Source organism: Barbus barbus (genome assembly GCF_936440315.1).
Source record: "Barbus barbus genome assembly, chromosome: 29".
Taxonomy (NCBI): domain Eukaryota; kingdom Metazoa; phylum Chordata; class Actinopteri; order Cypriniformes; family Cyprinidae; genus Barbus; species Barbus barbus.
In genome coordinates this window covers 30,065,550-30,086,698 of record NC_136757.1, presented here as the reverse complement: position 1 = coordinate 30,086,698, position 21,149 = coordinate 30,065,550, and the positions used below count along the sequence as shown (strand labels likewise).

At 40.3% G+C, this 21,149-nt stretch overlaps 2 protein-coding genes across 2 annotated transcripts in view; both read right to left on the bottom strand.

Annotated features, from left to right (window-relative positions):
- Positions 1–1,949: 1,949 nt before the first annotated feature.
- On the bottom strand, positions 1,950–12,817 carry znf608 (zinc finger protein 608; the record flags this gene model as incomplete). Its single annotated transcript, XM_079383982.1, has 9 exons — positions 1,950–1,969; positions 3,542–3,604; positions 4,362–4,509; positions 5,627–5,766; positions 5,872–6,265; positions 6,616–8,896; positions 10,628–10,715; positions 11,240–11,375; positions 12,167–12,817. The coding sequence occupies 9 exons, from the start codon at positions 12,815–12,817 to the stop codon at positions 1,950–1,952; spliced, it is 3,921 nt and encodes a 1,306-aa protein (XP_079240108.1).
- Positions 12,818–13,784: 967 nt separating this feature from the next.
- The window catches only part of LOC306849359 (solute carrier family 12 member 2-like), a gene marked incomplete at its 5' end in the record, with an annotated part of 29,521 nt that continues 22,156 nt past the window's right edge, over positions 13,785–21,149 (bottom strand). The window contains 10 exons of the mRNA XM_079384317.1: positions 13,785–14,643; positions 14,765–14,832; positions 15,985–16,120; positions 16,205–16,291; positions 16,852–16,963; positions 17,075–17,197; positions 20,380–20,520; positions 20,615–20,688; positions 20,773–20,879; positions 20,974–21,114. Of these exons, the coding sequence (XP_079240443.1) occupies positions 14,508–14,643; positions 14,765–14,832; positions 15,985–16,120; positions 16,205–16,291; positions 16,852–16,963; positions 17,075–17,197; positions 20,380–20,520; positions 20,615–20,688; positions 20,773–20,879; positions 20,974–21,114 (1,125 nt within the window). The 3' untranslated portion in view covers positions 13,785–14,507. The remainder of the gene's footprint in view (positions 14,644–14,764; positions 14,833–15,984; positions 16,121–16,204; positions 16,292–16,851; positions 16,964–17,074; positions 17,198–20,379; positions 20,521–20,614; positions 20,689–20,772; positions 20,880–20,973; positions 21,115–21,149) is intronic.

Below are 21,149 nucleotides of genomic sequence, written 5' to 3'. Positions count from 1 at the left end.
ATCTTGCAAACATTATGGAAATGTTACTTTTGAATGTTTCCTGAAAAGAGTCAACATTTCAAAAAACGCTAACATTAACATATTTAAAGACCAGAAATGTTCTATTAATGTTACTGGACGAACATTTGTTTATTAATAACTTTTATCAGAGCGTTCTCTGTTAGCTGGGCCTGAAGAGAACAATATGGCATTTAAGTGGGAATATAACTCCTTGAATTAACCCTTGTGCATCAATAAACAAAATTACACATAGATAGTGGACAGAAATATAAATGTGAAGCTTGGGAGCACAGAGTTAAGTTTGGTCTCATTTTAAAGCTGAAGTAAAAAAAAGTTTAAAAAGTGAAGCCAAAAAAAAAAAAGTTTATGAAAATGATTTATGAACAATATTTTAAATAAAATGTATATTTTATATATGAAATATGTTGGACTCTAAACCAGCTAGAAAACAAGTTTGAGGTTGATATCTCAAAAAATGAGCTTTCAGTAAGATTTAGTTTGGGCGCAGTACCAGATGTCCCGCATTAGATGCAAAACTCTGCTGGTGACACAGTGCTTGGGTTTGTGATTTACAGTAGAGTTTCTCTCTCTCAAATATTACAAGCACACACACATACACATGATTTTTTTATGACACACATACAAACCACACAATTATATCTGCATTATTTATCCAGCTGGCTCTATAATACACAGAAGCAGAAAACAGGAATAAAGCAAGCATTTGCCTTATAGACCAAACCTGAAAAATGGCACCATCTGGTAAAAAATGGTAAAAAATTTAATTTTGAAGCCTTGCCAACAGAATGAAAGCCTATTAACAAAAATAGCATCATTGTACAGTCAAACAGCACTGCGATTAAAAACAGCTGTTTTAATGGGTTTCAATGGGGACATTTTTGCCCAAAAGGCGCTGAGAGGAATTATTATTTGTACCTAGTGCAAAATAGATTTATTAAAGGAAATGAGGGTGAAATATTAAAATTCCAATAAAAATACACACCTGAGCCAAAATTTATGCAGTTAGCATTAACACTATCAAAAAAACAAAACTAAAATGGACAAAAATGTCCAAAAGGTTGCACAAGGGTTAAACATGGTTTATTTTCATATTCTTACTTTCACATTTAAATGGTTTTCGTCACAAAAACAACCATCAGCATGTAAAAACAACCTTTTATTTGGATTGCCAAACATGTTAAGGCAGAGACAGTATAAAAAGCAACTGCAGTTTGATGATATAGCAGACATCAAGAAAACCCTAATGACAGGACCAACCTACACCATTGACTTTCTGTCCAGAAAACCACTTGTAAACATATTTAGTTATGCATACTATTGAAGGAACAAAGGACTACGTCTGCCTTGTCGGTGAGGTGGGTAGACAACCATACATTGCACTGAATCAATACAAAGGTACATAAGCTAGTTATAGTTGCTGTTGAGCTTCGTTCAACTATGTACAACTATATACATCACGATAATACTGTATGGCACTGAGATGAACTGTCGATTAACATCCACTTTATACGATACAATAGATTAATGGCTGTTAATACCAGTATATTCATGTTAATAAGTCAATGCGGAGCGAGCCACCTTACAGTCACTTTTAGAATCTATTGCAACCCGTCCTTTACCACACAGAGGTGATGAAATAGCAAATACATTCAATAGCATGGTTACAAGACAATATAAGTGCATACAAACAGCTAGATGTAGCCATTTACAGGCAAAATCCAATGAGTAGAGGGTTTACGCAGACCTTGTTTGTAACTGGCACCTGAAGGAAATGTTTTTCAGGTCCGTGTCACCATGTCTAGTTCCACTGCAGTCCTCCATTAGTACATTCATTGGTTAGAAATGAAATTAGTCGCTGCCTCCAATGGAGGCGATGAGTAACACCATGGAATTGATGTCTGTGAGTCCTTGTGTGATTTGGGTACATCTCACATCTTCCCGTCATTTTCTGCAAATTAAACAGACAGTAAGTAAACACCCAGCTAACAAAGATATGTTCTAAGAGCGTTTCGCTGATGTTCCCAGTGAATGTTATCTCTGAATGGTCAGAACGTCCAATTATACAATTATACGTTATAGGAACTTTAAGCAAACATTTCAAGCGAACATTCTGTACATTCTTCGTTCTGAAACAAGTAGTAACATTTAAAAAAGTTAGATGTGCATCCAACTAAAACACTCCATTAATGATGTATAAATATTTTTTTTGTGACAATGCTTTGAGAACATTATTAAAGACCACACAACTCAATTAATCAATTCAATTAAGTATTTGTTAGATGCCTTTATTCAAAGCGACTTGTGTTGCATTCAAGGTTGTTCATTCAAAATATTGCGGGAAAAGAGAACAATGCGGAGAAGATCTTGTTTATGGCAAAACTGAAACCAAGCCGTTCACACAGAATGCTTATTTATCGCATTTTCTAAAGGGACATCTATCACCGCTGCACTCGCATCTCGCACAAAAGAGCCGCATGTTTAGAAAGCCATGCAAAATTAATGTAAGTTCAACTTTGAAAAAACATGTCTCAAGACTTTATGGAGGGTGTTTCTCCCCATTCCACTGCATCTCGTGTTTTAAATGAAAAAAGTACTCTTTGTGATTGGTTTTCGGTCCTTTGTATTAAACTATACGTACATACATGATGCTTTTTTGTTTCTAATTGTTTAAGCAACTTAATTATATATGTGGCCCTGGACGACAAAACAAGTCTTAAGTCGCTGGGGTATATTTGTAGCAATAACCAAAAATACACTGTATGGGTCAAAATTATTGATTTTTCTTTTATGCCAAAAATCAATCATCATATTAAGTAAAGATCATGTTCCATGAAGATATTTTGTAAATTACCTACTGTAAATATATCAAAACTTCATTTTTGATTAGTAATATGCATTGCTAAGAACTTAATTTGAACAACTTTAAAGGAGATTTTCTCAATATTTAGATTTTTTTGCTCCCTCAGATTCCAGATTTTCTAATAGTTGTATCTCAGTCAAATATTGTCCTATCATAACAAACCATACATCAATGGAAAGATTATTTATTCAAATGTCAGATGATGTATAAATCTCAATTTCAAAAAATTGACCCTTGTGACTGGTTTTGTGGTCCAGGGACACATGTATGGTTTATAAACATTATTTTAAACATTATGCACTTTTTTCAAAGATAGTCGTGTTATTTTTTTGCTTTGAAGAAATGTGCATTAGTAATATTTTGCTCGATGCACCCTCTTGTAGCCTCAGGAGAGAAGCCAAAAGCTTTTTTCCCTCTAACTGAAATTATGCCTTTTAAATTCGAATATAATTCGAATATTGATAATATTTAAGTAGAAAACTCAAATTTAGTTTTTGAACAACCCACAGCAACAGTGTAAAAGTAGCCCAAATCTGCTGAAAAACCGACTTGGCACTGATGCATTCCCTGGGAATCGAACCCATGAACTAGTGTCATGATCTACTGTTTGAGCTACAGGAATTAAATTTATTGCAGAAGTAATTGCATTTGTTTTCTCACCGCTGGAGCAGGTCTGTGTTGTCGTCACTTGCTGGTTTGCAACCATTGCCGCAGAGTTCAAACCTTAAGGATCGTAGATCGCAGAACATTACAATCAACTCTTACCATATGCATTCTTCACTGTAAACATGCTTAAAGGGCTCATATCATTTTTATCAAGCAATTTTATTCCCTTGAGTTGCACCCAAAACCATTCAAACCGTTTAGTTTTTCATGAGCATTCCCACTCTCTCTTGCACTTAAATGGGTCATTTTTCCTGCTGTGTCTTTAAAGCCAAGTGCACGCTACAGGACTGAAGTGTTTTCTGAAATTATAATATATTTTCACACAAACAGCAAAGGGAGAGTTGATTCTAGACAATATGGAGAGAGGGTTTGTGGTTCATGAGTCAAAAAGCTTGAATCGTGCAGTGTGCATTTGGCATTAGACTGATATGTACACGTCCTCTTAGTATGTAACATGGCAAAAGCACTTGCCGCTCATGTACCTGTTTACATTCATCTGTCAGAAAGTTACAGAAGTTCAGAGTCAGTTTTGCAGATTAGTTTAGATGGATGCTCTTCATGGACTGGAGAGGAACCATTGAGGACCTGAATGTTAGAGTATGTTTTTTATCACTGGGTAGAGAGAGAGGGAAGTGGGATCAGCAAAGGACCACAAGACGGGATTGCGCTGTATGTCGGCGCACTAATGTTTTAATAGCACCAACAAACTCTTGTTTTACAAGATCAGTTTGACTCCTCATGATATGAGCCCTTTAATATAGGCTATAGTGAGTTCAGTAGTGTAGTATAGTTCAGTTGTTTTTGACCTTTTCACCTTGAAAGGGGTCATACTGGCCAGACACCAGCGTGTAGCTCATGCCCAGGTGAGTAAGATGATGTGCCTGAAGGTGGCGGCCGAAGGGAACCGATTCTCTCTCCCGTTCAGTTTCACGTTCCTGCTCGGGAGATCCTCTTTCTCCAGGCTGAAGGAGTAAAGCATAATGTGTAAACAACTTTGAAATACTTTGAAGACAATAGGTGTCTCTGATTGTCATATATTTATTTGGTTAGACTGCCAAAGCCCTTGAACCGTACGTAAATAATTTAAAGCAGGGCTGTCCAAACTCGGTCCTGGAGGGCCGGTGTCCTGCAAAGTTTAGCTGGAGTTTGGACAGCCCTGATTTAAAGGAATACTCTGTGCTTTCAATTTGTCTTTGGACAACAGGACACGTATGTAAAATGTAAAGGACCTACATGAAAGATTGATCAACTGTCTAATTCATTTATTTAAATACTTGGTGGTGGTGATGGTGCAGTGGATAAGACACATGCCTTTGGTGTGAGAGACCCGGGTTCGAATCCACTGTGAGACACCAATGTGTCCCTGAGCAAGACACTTATCCCCTAGTTGCTCCAGAGGCGTGCGACCTCTGACGTATATAGAAATTGTAAGTCACTTTGGATAAAAGCGTCAGCTAAATGAATAAATGTAAAATGTAAATGTACTTCAGGAGCATCACCATTGTGTACACAATTCCCAACAATGTGCCAGCATTAATTTTTTGTAAGTTACATTTTATTGCTGTGTGCCTGGATGTTCCTGAAGGAACTATATTTAGATTGTGGATATTTAGCAGATGCTGCTATCCAGAACAATTTTAGCTTCACAGTTTGTTTACACCACATTTAGGTCCATATGGGAAGTCGTGGCCTAATGGTTAGAGAGTCGGACTCGTAATCCAAAGGTTGCGGGTTCGAGTCTCCGGCCGGCAGGGATTGTAGGTGGGGGGAGTGAATGTCCAGCGCTCTCTCCACCCTCAATACCACGACTGAGGTGCCCTTGAGCAAGACACCGAACCCCCAACTGCTCCCCGGGCGCCGCAGCATAAATGCTGCCCACTGCTCCGGTGTGTGTTCACTGCTGTGTGTGTGTGTTCACTGCTGTGTGTGTGTGTGTGTGTGTTCACTGCTGTGTGTGTGCACGTTGGATGGGTTAAATGCAGAGCACGAATTCCGAGTATGGGTCACCATACTTGGCTGAATGTCACTTCACATATTGTAAGCCTTACTAAAAATGGTTTACTTGTTTGAGATACATACAACAGGAGATTTGCCATGGTACGGCAGGAGAGGATGTGACAGCAGCTCTAATGCTGTCAAATCTGTCACTGGTTTGCTGCTTTGAGCCCCTTCTGAATCCTCTCTCCCTGCCGTTTTTCCATACAGAGGGTAATGGAAACCTAGAATGGAAAACACACAACTTACTCTTTACAAATAGTTTGTAGTACAAGCTCCACTACGTGAAAGTTTTGGGGTCATATTTATGATGTACAGAAGACGATTACCTGGGTAATTATGCACCAAAGCTGGAGACATCACTCTGTAAGCATTGCTGCTCGTCTCACACAGATGTAAATAGGGATAGGAGTGCTGAAACTGGATGAAGGATTGCTGGGGTGACGACGCAGCCCCTCTTGCATTCTGCGAGTCTTCAGACGTCTCACTCACTATCTCGTCAGCTTCGGGTCTGGTACTTTCCTCGATGACCTCGGCAGCCGTCTCACACTTGACGTTCTGGAGTTCGGCCTCCAGCCTGGACTCGGGCTCTAGAGGCATGTGCCAATCTTTCCCCTTGTCTGGACTCAGACTCATTTCCTCAGAGATCTTGTTGACCTCTTGATTTTGCTGCTTCGCATATTTGGACTGATAAGAGTGGCTCCAGGACTGAGATTCTGAAGCCTAAACCCAGAGGAACATCTACTGTCAAACAGTTTCTGCTCTGACAACCAATGAAATTACACACCTTACAGGGAAGCCCTTTGTTATGAAACAGTAGCCCTGTGAAACTAGTGTTTAATGAGTTCTTTGTCATTGAAAATTTCAAAAGGATGGCAACGTCTTAGAAATAAATATGCTCTCAATCATCAAAGAATCCTGGCAGTTCGATCATTTGATGATTAAAGATCATATTTCCAAAACAACATACTTTGGATTGATATTCCAGCAAAACCAAGGACATTTCTAGAAGTCTGTTATTGTCTTTAAAAGAACATTTCCTCAGTAAATGATAAGTAACATCAGTAACTTACATTTAGAAATGTTACATTTGTGTCCACATTTGATTTTGAGTTTGAGCTCTCCAAACTGAGGTCTTCAGATTCCTTGAGGACCCCTTGTTCTTTTGACATGGAGATATGGGACGTTTTCCCCTGTTGCTGCTGCTGCTGAAACGACAGCTGCTTGTCCAAATCCACATAGATGAAGCCAGGTTTTGCACAGTTAATCTTAACAGAGTTCGCCCCTTTATGAATCGACTGAGGAGAGCTTATAAATTGTTTTTGCTCATCCTTTGTTCGTTCCTTTGGCTCAGATCCTCGTCTAACTTGACCTCTACTCTTGCTATACTGCATTTCTTCACAGCATGCCTCACTGAGCGGTCTGTGGGTGCTGGGCATCATTAGAACCTTCTGGTCCATGGAAACACCCCGGCTGTACTGTCCATAGTACAAAGACTGAGCCAGCGCTGTGTGCGTTTCAGCGTACTGAAGCTGTGATTGAGAACTTGAGTGGCTAGAGGATTCTGAGCTTTTTATATCCTCATTTAAATCTCTCAAATCATCCTTTGTCCGACCGTAAGGTGAGGCCACCTTATGGAATGAAGTGGAATTGGCTTGCCCAGAATGTATGTAGCCTGGAATGCAATGGGATTCATAACCATGGCCATGAGATGTGGACTGGACCTCTTTTCCTGGGGTCACCGTGGGAGCGGTACTCATTGAGGGAATTTTGGGATTGATGCTGCTGTTTGCGTTTGAATCTTGTGTCGAGTTCCTTCTGGACCTTGAGTTTGACCCACCGTCCTCAGCTGCATCAGATATGTCAGAGTATGCAGGACTGTTTGTTTTAGCACTCGCTCCATCTCCGTTTGTAAGAGGGGCGCAGTCCGTTCTTGCAGAGCTCCCAATGGAAGGACTCGGTGCATTGTCTGAGAATGTGTACACCTTGTCGGCCTCGGCTCTGATACTCGCCATGCGGCTTTCTTGCGTTTCACTTTGACCGTTTACAACATCTTGCTTGCTTAAGTGCTCTTTCAAGAGGCTCACAGGAAAGTCTTTTCCGATACTCTTTGTATCGTCTGCTTTTGTGTAAATTGGGTCACTTTTGGGACTTCGGGGATCTTTACAATTCCTGTCCTTTAATCGATGCTTTTCCTTTCTCTTACTGTCTTTGCTCAGGACTGCGGTGGTGTTGGCCATGTTAACTTGTGCAATAACTTCCAGCTTTGGCTTGATGGGTTTCAGTGAGAGGTTCTTGGTTTTTGTGAGGGCAACAGTCGGAGAGGCCTGATGAGAAGAAACTTCTGTGATTTTAGTGGAAAATGCAGCAGGTGGAATAGCAGTCAGCTTCGGAGGAGCAGGCGCAGCGTTGATGAGTCTGTTGGTTCGAGACTTGGCTAAGCATCTCTCAGTGAACCCTTCTTTCTTAACTTTGCTACATATGTCCCTCTTTTCAATAGCACCCTCCGCTTCTAGCTTAGGCATCTCAACAGATGTGTTACGATCCGTCATGAGGCAGTTCTCAAGGACAACGGACATGTTGGAAATGAGTGGGAGGTTGCTCAGATCGTCAATTGATCCGTCTTTACTTGCCACATTCGGGCGTAGTTTTGCATTGGCTATGGGACTGCTATCATTGTTAAGCAATGCTTTCCTGCTCTTTGGAGAACCGACTGCATTGAGTTTATACATGCTTCTGGGCTTCTTGGAGATGATGTTCTCAGAAGAATCAAAAGGTACCGACCTGAGTGCTTCATCAAAATCTGAAAGTCTGTCCTCGCTCTCCACCTCAAACTCTTGCTTTCTGTCACTGTTCAGGTGAGCGTGTGACTGGTGGTAACGGAGCCCGTTGATATGTTTGTACTTCTTGTTGCAGTTCGGATGCGGACAGTCTATTAGCATTGGTGACGTGCAAACTTGATCAAGAAACACAGGGTCGGATTTACCCTGAGGGGTGGAAGGAGCGCTCCTGGATTTGGCTCGTATCCTTTTCCCATTCCCATTCCTAATGTCATCCGAGACCAAGCTTAAATCTAGATCGGCTGGGGGTTTGCCTTTTCGTTTTCCACACATAAGTGGATTGGATTTGATGTCCTCAACGGCGTAGTATCCAGGTGCCCTACAGCCACTGAGGTTCAGACTCCCTCGTCTTCCTTTGTTGCCGATTCCCACACCGCGCCTCTTGTGAGATAGCCCTCGTATCTTGGAAAGACTCGGGTCTGCAGCTGGTTGATCTGGTACGGCCATCCGCATCCGTTTACCACGTCCACGTGCATAAGGCATGTCAGAGTCACTCATTGGTGATTCACAAAACCTAGTTAAGAACAACAAGGAGTTATAAGTGGATGTAAATAAATCAACTTTCTTTAAATGAACGGATCTAAATTTAAAACAGGTTTGAATCTGGATCTAAAATACTTCTTGAATCTTAATTTAATTGTATATATACTAGGGATGGTAAGATTTACCAATCGGGGGTGCGTTTCCCAAAAACAACTATGGTCGCAAGTTCCGTCACTACCAATAGAGTTCAATGGAACTAACGACCATAGTTAGCTAACGGTGCTTTTGGGAAACATCACCAAAAGTTAATGATGTGATGCATCCATTTAAAAAAAAGTGTGCATCGGATACAAGTTGGCATTTGCATTGCGATGCATCGTTTCTCTTAGCATGTCCCTACCAATATCCAGCGACTACCAAACTGTCCCTAGCAATAATTTAGTTCAAAATATTAAATATATGTATATGTTTTTGTAATTTTCGACGCATCTGAAATGTCATACCATTGATATTACCTAAGAAGTTCAAGTAAATATGTTAGAAAACTGCACGCATTCAAGGACGCACATTTAATACATGGGCGGAGTAAGAACATAAGGCGGTCACACACCGGACAAGAAGCGCAGCGCCGCATTTAGAACAACTCACAGGTATCGCACTCAGTTCAAGACAGCAGTCCAAAACAGTTCAAATAAAAGGTCACTTCATGAATTAACAAAGTTGCATCGATGAGTTTGAAGTATGGTGTTTTACAAAACAGAGCAAACGGAAAGAGAAAGCGCGATCTATGGCTATTATTAGCTCCCTATATAAAGCATGCGGACAAAAAAAAACGTGCCTAAAGAAGCAATCTTCCAGCCTAGAAAAAATTCATTATGAACGTTAACACCGCAGACAGTCTTTATATTTAACTTAATGTTGTCCAACTTAATGTACAAACCAAACTGTTAGCTAAAATATCCACAGAATAAAAAAAACAACACTGAATAAGAGCATGTGGTTTATCTGTCATCAATCAGATGCATGTGAAAGTTGTGTTCGTTACTAAAGCAACAGCAGAGCATTCTTCCAGAATCATCCTGGGTCCAATTCGATTAATATTAAAATAAAGTGATTAAGACACCCAGTGCTCTGATGCTGCTGTAATGTTGTTGGTTTACAAAATCAAAAATATGTAATTATTGTCTGCTAAATATACTAACATTAAAAAAAAACTGTTTATGAATTATTAATAGGGGGAGGCTTGGGTTTTTGTCCCCGCCAATGTCAAAAGCAAACCTAGGCCCTTGATATGTAAATTGATTTCTCCTCTCTAAACTGCTTCTCAAGCGCGTTCTCTCATCACCACTGCTGTTACATGAATATGACGTATCACAACCCTACGGAGACCGAGGCGTGTCCTGAGAGTCACGTAGATTAACATAGCAGAGGTAGAGCTGCATCTTCCACCTAATAATTACAATCAACCAAATAATAGTGAAATATCTGCACCACATTGAATTGCATAGCATCATATTTTTTTCCATTGCATTGTGTTGCATTGAATCACATTGTGTTGAATCAAATCAACATCGGATCGCACTGCATGGTAATAGAAAATCGTATCGCATCGCATCAGTAGCTACTTTATACGTATCTTAAATGTATCGTATCGTTGGCTATGCATCGAGATTCGTATCACACCGGCCTGAGTTAGGGAGATGCACATCCCTAATATATACACCACAATTCGAGCATTCAAGAAGAAAGGAAGGTGTTTTACCGCGGTGGAGCCCAGTCATGCTTGGTACAGTCCAAGAGAGTGCCCACATAGGTCCTTTTCCTCCATGTGACATTCACAACTAGAACCCCTGAAATCAAAGAGAAAGAGTTAAGTCAAGTCACCATTATTTATATAGCGCTTTTTACAATGCATATTGTGAAAGAAAGCAGTAAAAAGTCCCTCTGAAATATTAAAAGTAAAAAGCACCCAAAATACTCCAAAAGATTAAACCATTTACTACAATCACCATATAAAAGCATTTAGGTTTAGCCACATCTTGATGTTTTTACTGTATCTTCGAATGGATTAATTCTGTGCTTGATCTCAGTGATGGAAGTTAAGATGGTGGTCTGCAATTTTAATTTGCTTAATCAATATGCAACCAGTGTCTCCTCTTCCTTCAAATGCTTCAGTCTCATAGCTGCTTTGAAAACGCAGTCCTGTGGAGCTGATGACAAAACTCGCCCTTCACTCAGCACATATCCAGTGAAACCAATATGAAAACAGTCATTCATAATGTGATGAAGAAGAACTAGAGATGCAAGATACTAACTGAAAGCACATGCATATTGTTTTATGAGTGGAAACTTGCACAGAATAACAAGCTCTCACCTTCCTCCGTCTCATGCCACACAATACCCTCTAGATTGACGCTCGTTCCTGGTTGACATGGCTCCATGTAGCTGGACTCGAAGGCTTTCTCGGCTTCCTGTGTGTTAGTTCCAACTGACCGCGTCTTAACACTCAACTGGAGAGAGACAGAGAGCACAGTGCCAGCTGAAGTATAATACAGTTGCATGCCAGTTTCTTGTTGATCAATTGCATAATTTGACTTTTGTATTTTAAAATTCTGCAATCAAGTGATCAAGTAATCCTCCTGATTCAAGGAAAACACACAAAAGCTCCTACAGCTATGACAGCATGATAGAATAGCCTCGTGAATGATGTCTATCAGAGCGATGTCACTGGAATCAAGGCAAAATCAAAAAGACATCTAGATAAGCATATACAGAGACAATAGAGCAGAACGGCCAAGACTGGAGGGGGTGGAGCTTGTCTCTATATTTAATACTGTAAATAACACACGAAAAGCATCTAGGCTTCAAACAAGCCAGTATGTCTTTGTCCAAAACAAACACAGGGAATTATGATGATTAGGTTTCCAATAGCAACAGACATGAAGAATTTCACACGGGCTGCATTAACAAAGGAAATGGCTGACAAACAAAAGAAAACCTCTTTATATTGATATCGCAATATATAAATCCATCATTACAAGGAAGGTGTTCGGTGCTCGCTTTTGACGAATCTCGGCGGCTGCATCGCGCATATTGCACAAAAAAGCAAACCGACACGAAAACCGATGCGCCTTTGCTGTTTTAGTGCATGTGGAGTGATGCTCAAGTAGCTACACAAGCACTGAATCCGCCATCAGCTCAACCTACAGCCTCACGCTCGATTCTTCTTCATAACGCATCGTGATAACAGTTGATCGCAGACGCGCGTTATCCACACATGGAAGGACAGATGCGAGCTTACCGTTCTTAGGCTGTGCTCCTCGGTGTTTGTGTGCTCAACAATAGCCGCGTCCATTCCGCCCCTGCCGATGAGATTCTCCGTTCCGTTCTCCGACAGCGGGCCGAATTCATCGCTTGGCTTCTCCTTCCGCGTCTTAGCCGAGTCTTTCTCTCTTTTCACTCCTTTGCTCTGGTTTTTGCCCTTTTTGCCGTCTTTGGTTCTGCCGAGCGGCGCCGGTTCGTCGCTGTCCACCGGCGCTGGTGCTGAATTCATCTCTCCGCCGCGTCCTTGAGCCTCGCGCCGCTTACCGACGCATGCTTTGGGAATGCCGCTCGCAATCTCCAGCGACGCCGGGAATCTTTCCGTGTCTGTGGCGGAATTCCTTCGTTTCAGCTTGAATTTCTTGGGCTCTTTGCAGAGGAACGGCTGCGTCAGGCCGTCGAACGCGGCGCCTCCTGCGTTTGCGCAATTATATTCCAGCGCTTCGCGACCTTCCGCCGCGCTTTTAACGCTCAAAACGCGATTCATCTCCAATCTCTGTCGATCCTTCTCCAAATCCGCGTCCAGGTCGATGATCAGATTCCCGACGCCGATCTCCCAGTCATCCCCGCTGTCATCCGGATCCGCTCCTTGCGTCTTGGTTCTCTGCTGAAGGGAGGAACTGACTGACATTCTCCACACAGGATTTCTGACAGAAAACGGTGATGAATCCTAAATCAAGTGGATGGGAGGGTATTAATCACACACGAAAGCTAATCGAAACCGTGATGCTGGTGAAACACATTAAAACATCTCGGATCAACATGTGTAGCCTAACTAATGTTTTGAGTGAAGGATTGCTATTGTGTTGCAAATTAATCCATCAATAAGTTACAGCAACATCGTTTCTGCGGTTCTTAAAACGTCTTGATTCTTTCTTCCACAAATTAAGGCCTTATAAAGTATTAAATCAGTGCAGTAGAGTCATTGAATGTTGCAAAGCATGAATATCTTCCTCAGCATTTTTGTTTTCTGATATCTAAACATCAAAACATTAAATCAAGATGAACTTAATGTAAAATATCTTGAAATATTGAACGAAATAAAGTGAGTTTAACTTAAAACAAGTACAGATATCTATCAATGTAGGCTAGTATGAAAACTCTTCTCTTTGAATTCTTTGTTTTCTCTATATGCACAAATCTGTGCATAAATCTTCTGTTCCAGATTCATACACATTATTATTATTATTTATTGTTAAGTCTTAAATGTTTTCTGTTCTCATGCCAGAAATTTATGCATGTACCAAAAAAAACCCACAACATTTTGACATATTGCGTTCCCTTCCATTTATTCCTTACTTGGTCTTAAAAAGGTCTTGAAGTCTTAAATTTGGCTTCATCAAACCTGCACAAACCCTTTAAACTGAAACAATTGTTTCTGTAATTTCTGCTCAATTCAGAGTGTAAATCTAGATTAAAAGTCAAACAAGTGTAATGAACTAAAAGGGCGTATGGTGTATGTGTGTATTAGTTAGCAGACGCATTTTCCATTACCCTGACTAAACATTTCTCACAGTTTAGCTGCAATTTTACAGTATTTGTTTTAATATATATGTATATTATATATGATACAATAATGCATGGAAAACACAAATGATATAGTTAAAATCAAAGCCATTTATTTAATGCATTGCATCTTTCAATGCCTCTCTCATCTAGAACAGTGTTGCATTGGAACTAAGACGTGTGCAAACCCACTTTCTCCAGAATGATCAGCATTAGGTTCTTAGTAAATCTAACAGCGTCTAAGAACAGCAGCTGGAACAGACGGCGTTTGAAGATATGATGAAGATAAGCTCAAATACAGCCTTTGTTCAGAGTGAGTTTGACTGTAGGAGGCAAGAATTTCATTTCAGGCTTGGCAATGAAAAATGGCATCAATGTTCTGGATTAAAAAAAAATACTTTAATCCTCAGAGTGTTAGTGCAAAAATGGGCATTAAAGGGTTAGTTCACCCAAAAATTTAAATGTTGTTTAAATGTTGTTTAAATGTAAATGTTGTTATTATCCTCAACCTCAAGTTGTTCCAAATCTTCAAAATATCTTCTTTTGTGTTGAAACAACTTGAGGTTGAGGATGACAGAATTCTCATTTTTGGGTGAACTGTCCCTTTAAATTTATTTCAAGCATCATTTTATCTGCTCTTTTTTGAGATAAGTGTCATTACATTAAACATATATAAACAAATAAACGAACATTTCGGTAGCATTGGTTATTTCAGCTCAATATAGTAAAAATACTGTCAGTCGATTTGACGACGAGGCACAAATCTGGTCAATAAACAAATGTACTGATTGTAACACAGTCACTTCACATTCTCTCTATGAGTAGAAGGTCAGAACACTCTGATGGTTTCCTCGGACAAGAAGTATTGGTGGCAGATCTTTAGATAGCGTGTCCAGCCAGGTCATGTAAAGAGCGCTGGACACCGTTCCTTTCCTGGCGAGCGGCATGGTTCTGTCAAACCCAAATGAATCAGATACTCAGATGAATCAAATCAAGGCACCTGTGTGCTTCATGAGGGCCATATACTTTCAAATGAAGTGTTTTATGTGTTAAATGTGTGGTCAGTACTTACATGACAATGAGGTTGGCTGTGCTCGAGTGTTCCTTCAGAAGCTCGTTCAATCTGATCTGGCGATTCGACTAAATGAAAGAAGAGTAAGAACTGATGTCACTTACATGTTGATGCTATTTCAGACATTACTTGGAGTCGTTCGCACAGAACAAAGCAAAAATGTGACACACGGGCAATGGAAAGGATAAAAACACAAGGTCTAGGGACGTGTTTTTTAAAAAGCTGAAATTCTTTTAGCTTGACCACCATGTTTTTAGATGCTGTTTCACTCTAAAAGATCTGAGATGAGAATGTACGCTGCAAAAAAATATTCTCTTACTCTTACTCAATATCTTAAATCATTTTACTTGTCCAGTAAATGCATCTTGATTCAACAATGTTTAGATATTTATACTAGAAAACAAGACAAAAATACTAAGTAAGAAAATATATTATCAAATATATAAAAGATATTATCATGCAATTGCGAGTTATAAAGTCAGAACTGTTGAGATATAAAGTTTTTCTAAGAAAATTGTAATAAAATAGTCTTTCTTTCCCTCAGAATTGAACTTTATAGCTCAATTCTGAGAAAAGAAGTCAGAATTGCAAGATGTAAACTCGGAATTTGCGATAAAAAAGTCTGAATTATCAGATATAAACGTGCAATTTATTTATTTTTATTAAGTGGCTAAAGCGGGCTTCCATAGATTTATGAGTCTTTTTGATTAATTCATTAAGAAGAATCAGTTCTTAGGAGTCATTTGTTCAGACTACACTGTTCACACTGTATGTTTGTTGTGTGCAACTAGTGAGAATTGCACAATAGAAATGATGTTTATTTGTCTTTGTATTATTTTGTGGTACTAATGTTTCAAACTTAAACTGAAGTAACTCAACTAAAACATCATTTCTAAAATGTAATTCAGTAGCAGCACAGAAAGCACTGTCAGAGTATTTTACTGTGATGTTTTGTGATGGCAGAATGGGGACATTTAAGATCAGATCATCATGAAAATCAATTGGTTCCAGTATATTTTCTTTAAACAGTGTAACTTGTTCTAAATAAGATCTGTGCAATGAAATAAGGCTGGTGAAAGAGCCGTGTCTAAAGTCGTCTTTTTGATTAGTTCTCACTGTTCAGATGACACATTAGAGACATAATGGGACTGAGACGTGTGAAGCTCCATATCAAAGTAATACGAGAGCATCACATCTCCTGAAGAGTAACAGATAGAAACCTTGGCCCTGTAGAGCTCCAACTCATTATCTGTGATCCTCCAGGGTTCTTCAGCCTTCAGTTTCTCAGCGGCTTCTTGCTCCATGTCGTCCTCCTTCAGTCTGTACGGCTCGATCATCTCCTCAAACATCTTCTTGCTGAGCACAACATCAAACAACAGCTGTTTCTCGTGGATACCGGAGCAAAACATCCTCATTATTAGCCAATGGATCTAAACTTACTTGTGCTTCTTTGGCTTAATGTTGATGTCTCCAATAACAGTGATGTCAGAGTAGTCAATCCTGAATTTACTGAGTAACGCCGCCATTCTGCGCAAGACCAAAAGCTTTCACTAAATGAATTCCAGCAGATTATCTCCATTATTTAAACTATTTTATAAGTTAAACTACCAATTAGTACTCTCAAATGATTAATCGCGATTAATCACATACAAAATAAAAATGTGTGTGTGCTGTGTATATTTATTATGCATATATAAATACACACAGATGCATGTATATATTTAAGAAAAAAATATCTTATATTGGTATATTAAATATGTTTATATATAAATTATATAAATATATACATGTAAGTATTTTCAAAATATATACTGTATGTGTGTGTATTTAAATATGCATGATAAATATACACAGCACACACACATATAATATATAAACAAAAACTTTTATTTTGGATGCAATTAATCGCGATTAATCGTTTGACAACGCTACTCAGGTCTAAAGGCTTCTGTTTAAATGACTGAAATTAATTTTGTAAAGGAATATAAATGTGCCTACAAATTAATTTCTTTACAAAACTACGCAAAAGGAATGAAATACACTTGATATGAGTATAACTGCATGTTCTTAACACAGGTTATACTCACGCTCTGCGGTCGTGGTCAATCCTGTTTATCTTTCCTCCAATAAACACACGGATCTTGCAGTCGCGCCATTTCTTTTTGTTGGTTAGCAAATACGGTATCAAAAGTGTCAAGCCTACAACGAGTAATCAATCACAGTGTCGTTTCTTAAAGCTACAAACTCTCAGTGAGTATAATAAAGGCAATAAATTCAAGCACAAACTACACTGAAACAGAAACTCTTTACCTCCGTCGTCAAACAGCCACCAAACATCGATGGTTCCTTTGCTCTGTTTCTTCTGGAACTGCTGACTGGCAGACAGAAGTTTCTCATCCGCAGGACTGAGCTGCATCGGAGGCTTCTTGGTGTCTGAAATCACACATGCATCATTAAAGAAGAGAAATTAGCATCATTTTACCAGATACAGATTAACACGAATCTGAGATGCTCAAAGCCATTTCACGGAAAATGTATATTCGTCATGAATTTAAGAACAAGATCAGAACTAATTCCCTGAGTTCATTGAACATGATGTTCTGAAGAATACAAATCTGTACATTCATGCATTGAAGAAAAGAGATGGACTAATGAGACAGAGCGGGTTTTACAAGCCTGTCTCGACCTTACTGATTGGAGTGTTTTTGAAGCTGCTGCAAACTATCTGGACGAGCTCACAGAGACTGTAACATTTTATATCAGTTTCTGTGAGGATATGTGCATTCCTACCACGACTCATCTAACTTATAACAACGACAAACCGTGGTTCACTGCAGAACTCAGACAGCTCCGTCGGGCCAAAGAAGATGCTTACAGGAATGGGGACAGAGTCTTATATAAACAGGCCAAACACACACTGGAAAAGGAGATCAGAGTGGCAAAGAGGAATTATTCCGAGAAGTTAAGGATCCAATTGTCTTCTAGTGACACGGCTTCAGTGTGGAAAGGTCTGAAAGACATCACCAATTACAAGACACCATCCCCCAGCACTGTGGAGAATCAACAACTGGCAGACAATCTAAATAAGTTCTATTGTAGACTTGAAAAAACACCATTCACACCTCCTGCAACCCCCCTCTCCCCCACACCTGAACTGCAGATAAGAGAAGATGACGTGCGCCAGGTCTTCAAAAAGAACAAGAAAAGGAAGGCACCAGGCCTAGACGGAGTGACACCAGCCTGTCTGAAATCCTGTGCTGAGCAGCTGGCCCCCATCTTCACACAGATCTTTAACAGATCACTGGAGCTGTGTGAAGTCCCCTCATGCTTCAAACGCTCCACCATCATCCCTGTCCCAAAGAAACACAAAATTACTGACTTAATGACTACAGACCTGTGGCCCTAACGTCTGTAGCCATGAAATCATTTGAAAAACTGGTTTTGGCTTATCTGAAGGACATCACTGGACCATTACTGGACCCCCTGCAGTTTGCCTAAAGAGCAAACAGGTCTGTGGATGATGCAGTCAACATGGGGCTGCACTTCATCCTGCAGCATCTGGACAGACCAGGGACTTATGTGAGGATCCTGTTTGTGGACTTCAGCTCGGCCTTTAACACTATCATTCCAGACCTCCTCCTGCCCAAACTAACTCAGCTTTCCGTGCCCACCTCCGTCTGTCAGTGGATCAACAGCTTCCTGACAGACAGGCAGCGGCTAGTGAGACTGGCAAAATACACATCCAGCAACCACACCATCAGCACTGGAGCTCCTCAGGTCTGCATTCTCTCCCCACTGCTCTTCTCCCTCTACTCCAGCGACTGCACATCTATAGACCCCTCTGTCAAGCTCCTGAAGTTAGCAGACGACACCACACTGATCAGCCTCATCCAGGACGGTGACGAGTCTGCTTACAGACAGGAGGTTAAGGAGCTGGCTGTCTGGTGCAGTCTTAACAGCCTGGAGCTCAACACGCTCAAAACTGTGGAGATGATAGTGGACTTCAGGAGAACCCCCCCCTGCTCTCCCCCCACTCACCATCATGAACAGCACTGTGACTGCAGTGGAGTCATTCAGATTCCTGGGCACCACAATTTCTCAGGACCTGAAGTGGGACATTCACACTGACTGTTGTGAAAACGGCCCAGCAGAGGTTGTACTTTCTTCGCCAGCTGAGGAAGTTCAACCTGCCACAGGACTTACTGAAACAGTTCTACTCTGTCATCATTGAATCCATCCTCTGCACTTCTATAACTGTCTGGTTCAGCTCAGCTACCAAATCTGACCTCAGAAGACTACGGAGGGTAGTCTGGACTGCTGAGCGAATCATTGGTACAACCCTCCCCACTCTCCAAGAACTGTACTCATCCAGAGTGAGCAAAAGGGCTGGTAAAATCACTCTGGACCCCTCACATCCAGCACACTCCCTCTTTGAACTGTTACCGTCTGATCGACGCTACAGAGCTCTGAGCACCAGAACGACCAGACACAGGAACAGTTTCTTCCCTCAGGCAATCCATCTCATGAACACTTGAACTCTTAACAATAAACATGAAACACACAACACTATCACACTTTTTATTTTTATTTTACACACATACGTATTACATTTCAAATTTCCACCTAACATACCTGCACATACCGAATTGTCTATTTTGTATATTGTGTTTGTGCTATTTGGCACATTGTCCATTTTTGTATATTTGTACATTATTTATTTTATTTTAATTTTTGTCCATTAGCTGTCATTCTGTCGCACTGTGGAGCTACTGTCACTAAATCAAATTCCTTGTATGTGTAAACATACCTGGCAATAAAGCTCATTCTGATTCTGATTCTAAAGCAATAGTTCAGCCAAAAATGAAAATGTGTTCACCCTCAGGTCATCAGAGATGTAGATGAGTTTGTTTCTTCATCAGATTTGGAGAAATGTGTCTCTGCATCAGTGTCTCAGCAATGGATGCTCTGCAGTGAATGGGTGCCGTCAGAATGAGAGTCCAAACAGCTGATAAAAACATCACAATAATCCACACCACTCCAGTCCATCAGTTAACATCTGGAGAAGACAAAAGCTGATACAAATCCAGCATTAAGACATTTTAAACTCAAATGTGAGTCCATAATCCATAATAACTCTTCCTCCAGTGAAAAAGTGTTCTGGTGTTGTCTCTCACATCAAACTCCAGCCACATATTTGTTTAGAGCTGTTTTGTCTTGTAAACGCTGCTTGATCTGTGCAGATTTCTCTCCTGATTCAGAGCAGAACACTTTTTCACTGGAGGAAGAGTTATTATGGATTATGGACTCTATGGTATTTGAGTTAAAAACGTCATAATGCTGGATTAGTTTAATCTTTTGTGTTCTCCAGATGTTAACTGATGGACTGGAGTGGTGTGGATTATTGTGATGTTTTTATCAGCTGTTTGGACTCTCATTCTGACGGCACCCATTCACTGCAGAGCATCCATTGCTGACACACTGATGCAGAGACACATTTCTACAAACCTGATGAAGAAACACACTCATCCTGATCTCGGATGATCCTGAGGGTGAGAACATTTTCAGCACATTTTTTGATGAACTTTTAAATGTGCAGTACGTCATGGTTTTCTGACCTCTGAAGATGAGCGGGCTGCTTTGACAGCTGGTGGATTTAGATGATGGTTTTGAGGAATCACTGTCAAAGTCTTTGATGTTGATGGACACCAAGAGATCCTTCATTCCAGGAGCTTTCTCCTGCGAGGTCTGAAATTCATCTGAAGAAAGACCAATAGAAGCAGACTTAAAAATCACTGATGAAAAGACTCAAACCATTTACACTTTAGCCCACTTTTGGCCAGGAAACTCGACCTTGAATGTGAGAGATGTCAAGACCTTCCTTCAGTCTCAAAAGAACCACCCCGAACTGCAGGTCAAACGCGTCACTGAAACACACACAGCGATCATTCAGAGGAAGATTTCAGTTCTTAAAGATGAAGACATGAAGAGCATCACACAGTTAGACTCACTGGATGGTGTTGATGTAGGTTTCCACATCCTTCATCTCACAGTCCCTCCAGTTGTTCTTAAAGCCAAACACTAGTGTGTTGGGTTTTAAGCGACCCAAACCAGTGGTCTATAAATTGCAACAACATCAGTTTTAAACGAGTTCTGATTCAGTTCATTACATGAGCTCTTTGTTACGCAATCTGTCATATTTCCATTCTGACCTGCAGGAGATACTGGGCTCCTTGTCTGAGATCATCAGCAAACACAGGAGTGTAAAAGGCTTTGATTCGGGTCTTCAGGAGCCAGCGCTGATAGCGGACCTGCTCGTTCATCATGTCCTTATAGTTCGGCCTACGGTATCCCTGCGGGAAAATTCAAGAACCAGGGTTTCTTGGAT